At 35.9% G+C, this 8837-nt stretch overlaps 1 protein-coding gene across 1 annotated transcript in view; it reads left to right on the top strand.

The window, feature by feature from the left end:
- Window positions 1-8280: 8280 nt before the first annotated feature.
- LOC123648169 (tyrosine-protein kinase Blk-like) overlaps window positions 8281-8837 on the top strand; it is a 45077-nt gene continuing 44520 nt past the window's right edge. Inside the window, exon 1 of the mRNA XM_045565885.1 lies at window positions 8281-8349. Within this exon, the coding sequence (XP_045421841.1) occupies window positions 8281-8349 (69 nt within the window). The remainder of the gene's footprint in view (window positions 8350-8837) is intronic.

The raw sequence follows: 8837 nt of genomic DNA, 5'->3' as shown, positions 1-8837 counted from the left end.
TTGAAATCCTCATATATCGAGTCCCTCACTGAACAAATTTCAATGACCCCTATAATCATCTCCCTTAACTAACTACTTGACCTTTTGAGTTGTTTCCTAGAAATGGTGGATTTTCTGCCAAAGGCGCTAAAATTTTGAAGGCCCCCAGGGAGAATTTCAGAGGACAAGATAAGATTCACCACCCCCTGCAACCTACCCCCAATGCACTTAGCTCCTTGTTAGTTATACCAAAACCTGCGCCAAGGCATGTGGCCCCTCTTTTAAAAGCCTATGATCTCTGTTAGTCAGAGAGACGGATTTGAGTTAGCTTCTCCCATTTTTCTGACAAGATGTCTGTTGTATTAAAAATTCCTTTCTTCCTTGGCAATCCTTGTTGTCTCATTAATTGGATCTTTGTGTGAGGAGCAACAGGGTCTAGACTGAAACCTCCATGTGGTTTCAACAAAACTCAACCACATATAATGGTACTAGATAGTGTGGTCTCTGGGAGATGATTAGGTAATGAGGGTGAATTCCTCCCTCAGAACTGTGAGAAATAAATTTCTATTTTTATAAATCACCCAGGTTATGGTGTTTCTCTATAGCAGCCTCAACAGACTAAGACATCTAACATATGGTCTATGGTATAGCCTGAAAATCCTATTCCATGTGCACTTGAAAAGAATCTGGATTCTATTGTTTTTCAGTGGTATGTCTTTTAGATATACATGATTTATAGTATTGCTATTTTTTGATGATATTCTAATTTATGAATATATAAATATATTAGTATTAATATACTAAGATATATTAGTAAATTAATTTCCTAACTTAGTTAAATTAGTTTAAGTTAAATACCTTTCAGAAATATAAAATATTTCCCTTAAAAAAATAACATGTTGGAGCAATTATTGGTTAAAAAATGTTATGAATTATGGCTTCTCTGAAATAGGTGAAGCATTTGTTAGGAAATCCATTAAATGTAGACAATTATTTATTTAATATGGGCCCAAAATGTCAGCCAATATTTTTACTTTGACAGTAATTGATTTTGAGTCTGCCTGATCCATTAGGTAATGCTCATAAGTGACAATATAGATGAAACTAAAACTAGTTTCTTAAAACTATAATGTTACTTTTATTTTAATTGGACATAGTTATTTTACTCTAAATATAAGTATCAGCAGCTCTTTTGCCATTTTCTTCTGTTTGGAGAAATACTACCTTGGTAAACATAGGTAGAAAGGAACTCAACATGAATTTAGTCTTAAATTTGTGTAGAAGACATATAATGAACTCTAAATTATTGTTGCCATTCATCATTCATATTGTTACTGAAAGTGTGACACTTGTCTCTGAGGATGCATCAGAAGAATGAGAACAAGTGATTTGAGAAAAAGGAAAGGGAGGTTTATTAATTTGCCAGGAACTGAGGAGAATGGCAGACTCACATCTTAAGGTACCATTTTCCTATCTATAGGAAGAACTACAGAGCTTTTAAAGGGAGGGTTTTCTGTTTCAGGGTATTGTTAACTACAGTTGATGGTTCTGTTCAACCCCATCTCCAGCAAAGATAATGTCATGACTTCTGCCCAGATAATCCTGTTGAGCCATCTCCTGCAGTACAAAGAAGCAAGAGCACTCCACTGCCCTTCCAACCACTGGCCTCAGGCAGGGATGCCAATTTTAATTCCCAAAAAGAGTGAGAGAGGTTTTAAAGAGAGAGCCTGTAAAATATTTTATTTTTTTTTCAGGCCATTCCCTCTGTTACAACATGCATACGTAAGACCGAACTGTTAATGAACAATAATACTGATTACATCTTGCCACCAGTTCGTACAGTTGGGGAATATATGGTCTTAATACACAGGACCCTCTGTTGTCATTTTCAGTATGTAATACATGCACATTCACACAGGAAAAAGTCTTGCAAGTCAATTGACTAATATATATCACTGAATACTTATCTGGAAGGAAACAGTTAAAAAGAGTGTCAAAATTGTAATGAGAATGTAAATAATAAAGGCAGGGATCTATGCAATAATGAGCTCTTTCAATAATTGTAAATCTTATGAAAGTATAAAATTAATCACATACAATGACATTTAGCAGTCCTTGAAGAAAGCCCAATGGAATGAGCACTTGTTGCCTTAGGCAATAATTCACATTGAGCATCTTTTAAGATAAGCCCCAGCTGCAGGAATGCCACTTGCTTTCAATATTCACCCTATGTAATATGTTGGGAATGCCAAATATGGCAACTCTTAGCACTTCATTACAATGTAGTGTACTCATATTCATACTCATGCACTCTATGCTGAATAGATTTACAACCTATTGACTATAAGAAAATATTTAAAATTTCTCTGGACCTAAATTTTTCTCCCTAGTAAAATGAAGCTTATTCATCCTGCTTCTTCTGTTTTTTATGTACATAAGGAAAATGTTTGTGAACTATAGAAAGTACCTAGCACATTTTTTAACTGCTGTCTAGTGCTTAATAAACATCAAATCCTTTGCCCCACATTTCCTTCCCTGGAGAACAGGGGTTAAATACTTGCAGCAGAGATTTATTTATGGCACAGGCTGTAAGACAGTCTTTTCCTTTCCTCTCACACTCAATGTGATCTGCAAATTACTGCTTTTGCTAGGCGATTCTGATGCTACAGGTTAAAAAACTCATGTCAGCTTCAGAGAGAGAGTCCACTCACCCACATACCTCTCTATTCCCCATTATCTACTTGACCAACAATGACTTTGAACATAGTATATGCCCAGGGTAAAAATGTAGATGTAGATGACAGCATTATAGATTTATAGTAAAAGTGTCAAGAAAACTCTTCTTCCAGTAAATTACTGGATATGAAAAATAATAGAACGTGCCTTTTCAGAAAGAGAAAGGAGAAACTTTTTCCCATAAATAAGTTCAGCAGTATTGTTGGCTTTCTTCAAATAAATGAGAAAATCCAGAATAGAAAAGCAGAACCTTACATTCCCTACTGACACTTAATAATTAGGTAATCATTGTTGGGAAGTGTGTCAACTTGTTTTTTAATGTGTGTGTACATGTGTGTATTTGTGTGTATGCATGCCTGTATAAATCAATGTTGCCGTACTTTATAAATTTGGAAAATGGTATAGAGTGACTTGGTTAAAATGCAAAGATAACTGTATAAAATAAATAAGTAGCATAAATGATGAATATGTAACAGAGGCAATGGCCTCAGGGGGGAAAAAGGGCAAGAGATTTTCTGTCTTTTTAAAACTTCCCCCACTCTTTTGAGAACTGCAGTCTGGCTTGCATCCATGAGGCAGCTTAAGTCTTTTGCTAAAACTCCCAAGTGGCACCAGCCCCCATGTGGGTGGGTGGCAGAGTTCACTAGCTTTGTTTTGGGTAGAGATGGGAGGATTAGAACAGGTAACCACAGTAATTGCCTGAAGCTGAGAATCCTCCCTTTAAAAGCTCTGTATTTCTGCCTGTGTTTAGGAAATTTGGGATTTTGAGATGAGAAGATCTACCATATTTCCTACTTTGGCAGCAAAGTAGATTCTCTCTTTTCTTCCTCCTTAAACTGCTTGTCCTCATTATTTGGCCTCATGGACAAGTGGCCAAGCTTTCAGTAACATTAGGAGAGAGGGTTGAATCTCTAATGTGAGCTTCAATTCTTATCCTTTCAACTTTATCTTCGTAATCAGTAAATCGCTGAGCTTGGTGATAACACATGCACATAGAAAAGGACTAATTTATTTTCATGAAGACTATTAAAAGATTTCAAGAGAGAAAAAGTAATTAACAATTACTTCCAGCCTTATAATAACCATAAACTTATTAAACCTCTCCTCAGTAAATTTAAAGAACACTGATGCAGTATGTCTTTGAAGATTAAATTGTACTGGAATTGCATGCAAATATTTAAGAAGTTAATTAAAATGTGATTTATTTTTGAACTCTGCTACTAGTTATATTGTAAGAATAAATTCTAATTATTACTTAATCATTCACTTTTTTCTTCTTTTTTCCCAATTATCTTTGTATGGTTATATCTATCTCGGGCCATCAAAAGTTCAAGGCTACTACTGGAGACATTGGTATGAAGTAGAAAATTGGAGAAAAAGTTTATTTTAGTGGTTTCCTCTGGGAACAAATGTGAACCTGAAACACCCTATCCTTCAAGATTCAAGACCCCTTGTGGCTAAGTGACTCTATATTTAAAGTAGAGCCAAGTATCCATTTGCTAACTAGAATTCACACACTTACTCTGAGTTTCCTGAAAATCTATAGCTCTGTTCAACTTTAGAACTTCCAGAGCTCACCTGAACCAACCAGTCAGAGCACATCTGCTTCAACCATTCAGGGCTCAGCTGTATTAACCTATTGGAACTAACAAAGTTTGAATACTTTATTTACATAAACAGACACATTTGGCAACCTGGGTGGAAACTTTTGCTATAACATTAGAACGCTCGCTTTGTTCTCTGGAACGCACCTTCCTTTTACATGTAGGGCTATATATCTGTGCATCTCCTTGGTTTACACACTATTCGCTGTAATAAAGTATCTTTCCTCCGAATTCCTCTTAAGAGAACTTTAGTTCACACTTTTATTTTCCAATAGTAAAACTAACCAATTTACCCTTTATTGTGTCCTATTTTTATTTTAAAATGTAAGTTGATAGTTTTAGGAGAAAATAAAGGTGTTTCTAACTATTGTCAATATACTTTAGATGGACACAGCCTACAACCACATAAGAACAATTAGTGATACTAGGTTATTTTATTTTATGACCCTACAGCTCATTTTATCAACTATTTATCCCTAGTATCTATGTCTATAAAATTAGAATAAAATTAGGGATTGTCCAGATTGTCCTGAAATATCAATATAGATGAATGTTCATATAAGTTGAAAATAGTTTGATATCTTGCTGTATAATATATCACTATAGCATCTCAATATGTCTATAAAGATTTATATTTTCATTTATTTAATTTCATTTATTAATGTTTATCTTATTTTTACTGCAGTTAACCTTTAGAAAATTTATTACCAATGAAACTGAATTTGCATCTATTTTTTTCTAAGTATAGAAAGTTTTGTAACTTCACATAACAGTAAATTCACGTTTTCTAAATATATATTTTATTGTAGACATTTATTGTACATCTGTACAATATGAGACATTCTTAAGAGAAAACACAAATTAATGGGAAGAGGTGCACATGAATACACTTAAGCTTGAACAATATCTCTCTTTTTAATCCTAGCTTGTTTCAAAATTATTAGAAACTTCCAAATGACATATCTGAATTCCTCAACTTAATGATTATCTTGTGTAGATTCATTCAAACAACATTTCAGAAATCTGCCATGTGTTATCATTATGCTTGGTTTAGAACATTTGAAAATAAATGAGATGTTCACTGCCCTTGAGATTTTTTTTTCCCCACACATGGAAAGAAGGAATGAGGAAGTAAAGGAAGAACACCATTTCTACTACTGTCTGTGTTTGCAGTATATTTCTTTTGTTCAAGTACAATATTCACATTGTTGTCAAACTAATAAGAGTCAGCCAACCACCTTATTTTACATATTAAAAAAAAGCAGTGCTCAAGATAGAGTAATTTTTTTCAAGTTTATGTGGTTTGCCATTAGTAGGCCCAGAATTAAAATCTTATATTTTCTATAAATTCCTCAGAGTCTAAAGCAAATGGTATAATTGTAGATGCCAGGAAAAGATACTTAGAGATGGAAAAATCTGTTACTTTAATAGCTACCTTAATTTTTGAGGCTGCAAATAGTGTCTGAATACGATCTACCTTCATCCTTTCATCATTTTTCTTGATGTTGTTTAAACTCTGTTGTAAATTAAACAATTTTGATTTCTTCCTTTTTTCTCTTCTCTTTTATTAGAAGATTTTTTTTCAATCCATTTGAAACAGTGCTTATCAATTTTTAATGTGCATATAAATTACTTGTGGAGTTGGAAAAATAAATTCTAGTTCAGTAGGTCTGGGAAGGGATCTGACATTTTGTATTTTTGATAAATTCTCAGGTGATAATTATGCTGCTGATATGAAGACTATTCTTTACTGAGTAGAAAGATTTTGAAAGAGCAAAATGATAGAGATTTGCTATTCCTCCACCTTAAATTTATGCCGACTGTTACTTCTACTGCTTGCAGAAATTTGGAATTTTGAATGGTATACTGCCTCAAAGAAGTTAGGTGGATGATGAAGGCTTATGTATAAAAGCCCTTCACACAACACAAATTGGAAACAAAATCAGCCATTGGATTTTTATGATTTTTTTTTTTTCTTGGTGACCGCCAGGCTTTTGGCATATTGATAAGATTACATAGTTAAGAAAAAGACTAAACATTTTCCAAGAATCATTTCTGGTGTCTGGATTGATTTCACATAAATAAATGCTAAGGATTTGATTAATAATGCAGTAATAACTAGGACTTATTTCAATCGGTTAACATTTATTAAGAGAAACCATCAGTGAGTCACTATCTCCAGCAAGCCATGATACAAAATTCTCTGCTTATCTGGTAATTACCTAGAAATTTTATATTAATCTGCACATTTGGTAGTAAAATGTGCAGATTTTATGTCTATTAAAATAGTTGTATATGACTGAGATAATAGTGGTGATGTGAATAGAAATCTGGCAACATGCCCCCTAGATATAAAGACAAATAAGAGCAGTGAATAAACTATAAAAATGCATTCATTTACCATAAATTGAAAATAATAGAGTGCTCAACTCAACTTTCCTGTAAGTAGAAAAATAAACAGCACATTCTACCAAGGATTGGCCATGCTCCCATCACACATTTTTGTGACAAGAATAGTTTGAGAAAAAGAAGACTGATATTTTTTTAAAAACACATGAAATGTAAGGATAAACCAAGACATTTATAACCAGCCAATCTTATTCCATCAAGTATACATAGAAAAAATTACATATGCATGAGTCATGGAATTGTGCGCCTATGAGCCCTTCCTGAGGAATCTATCAGAAGATAAAATGCATCCAGTCAAGAGCAACAGCGGAAATTGCCAGATAAGGAGAGATAGTGATCAATTTATGTATTTAATACTACATTAAAGATTAAAACAAATATGTGGATGAGGATGGAATAAAATATGTTCTATGATGTATATCATGTGTTGTCTGTTCTGAAAACATACTGCAACAAATGAATGGATAGAAATAGACAGTGGAAGAAAAAATTAAAATATGGTTACTGGTTGTTGTGTAGAAAATAGGTCTAGTACAGAAGCGTACTATTAAAAACCAAAAAACAATTTAGTAAAAGGTTAGATAACCAAACAGAGACATAGGTCATTAAAAATGTTTTCATGGAAATATGAAACAAGATTAAAAAAACTATATGACAAAATAAATTCAATGAATAAAAAATTAAAGAAATATCTACTGAGAGAAATAAGCAGAAAATATAAAAATATATAATAAATGTAACAATATAATATGTCAAAGCAAGTGTGGCAGTCATCAGTGAATGTTACTAGGTATATTCACCTATTACAAATATTTTGAGTTCAGTTCACAAAGCAATATCTAACTATATGTCTTACAAGGGCCACATTTAAAAAATGTTTCCTAAGAGCTAAAAAAAAAAATGAACATCTAAAGCTGATAAATCAGAGGAAAAATGGCGGAGTAAAGGTGACCTCATAGCACCCTGATCCCAGAGAAAGAGGTGAAGAACTCGGTCTGCTGTGCATGAGTGGATTGCTCCTCTGTAAGAACAGTGTTGTGAAACTGCAGAGAAACAGCAGGGGACACACAACACAGGGAAAAAAAGGTGAATGGGAGATAGGATCGTGAAGTCTGGGCAGTGCCAGATAAACAATAGAGAATAGAGGGTGGGAAGGCTGCACCCACCTGGCCAGCTAGTGCAGATCTGACCCACAGGAGAATGTCCTGCTTCCCCACTGACCTCCACACCCACTCAGACAGGGACCTGCCTGAAGTCAGTGCAAACCTACAGCAAGGAGATGTTGGGCTCTGTGGAGAGGACAAATAGCGGGAAGCATCCCCGGAGCTCTGTGCTGGTCTGAGCTACCACTGGAGGGAGTTAGGAGACAAGCATCTTGCCTCTGGCGGTCACTGGGACCAGAACAATAGAGATGAACACTGAAAAGGGGACTCTACCCTGGAAACCCCTGTGGGCAATTATGCTGGCTCAGGGTGGGTCAGAAAGTGCAAGACTGCCTGACGGACAGGCGTGAGATTGTGGGAGGGTGACAAAGGAGACAGCGGCCGTCCTGATGACTCAGCTTCCCAATCCGGGATCTACCAACTCCTCAACGATTCGTCCCAGTGCTAGCGCTCAACAGGTGAGCGGCCACCATTTGGGGGGTCCACAGCTCAGGTGCTGGGGTGCGCTGCAATTTTGGGCAGCACCCTTTCTCCAGCCCCAGGACTCGTGACAGGCTCCGCCCTTCTGTGACTTATTGTCAAAGAGCCGGGCCAGTTTTGATGGGCGAATTTTGAGTGCTTCTCCAGTCATGGGAGACTAAACCTGCAGGATTCACAGGTGCTGGGGTGCTGGGTGGATTCGGGCATCACCCCTCCCGCTAGTGCAGCGAATGTGGAGCCAAAAGTGGTAGGCTGCACCCGTGGAAATAGGGAGAGGCAAGAAAATCCACTTTCCTGTGTGACTGGCGTGAATCTGCAGGGTCTTAGCACAGATTAATAGTTGAGAGCTCAGTGACTTGGCCTGTCAGACCGGATTAGGTAATCCAGTAGGCTCAAAACTCTGGGTCCTGATCTCTGTGTCCGGGTGGCTGCCAACAGTGGGATTCACAGTCAGGGAAGGAAAATC

This window comes from Lemur catta, chromosome 12 (genome assembly GCF_020740605.2).
Source record: "Lemur catta isolate mLemCat1 chromosome 12, mLemCat1.pri, whole genome shotgun sequence".
Classification (NCBI taxonomy): domain Eukaryota; kingdom Metazoa; phylum Chordata; class Mammalia; order Primates; family Lemuridae; genus Lemur; species Lemur catta.
The sequence above is the reverse complement of the archived record's forward strand: the minus strand, read 5'-3'. Positions and strand labels throughout refer to the sequence as shown.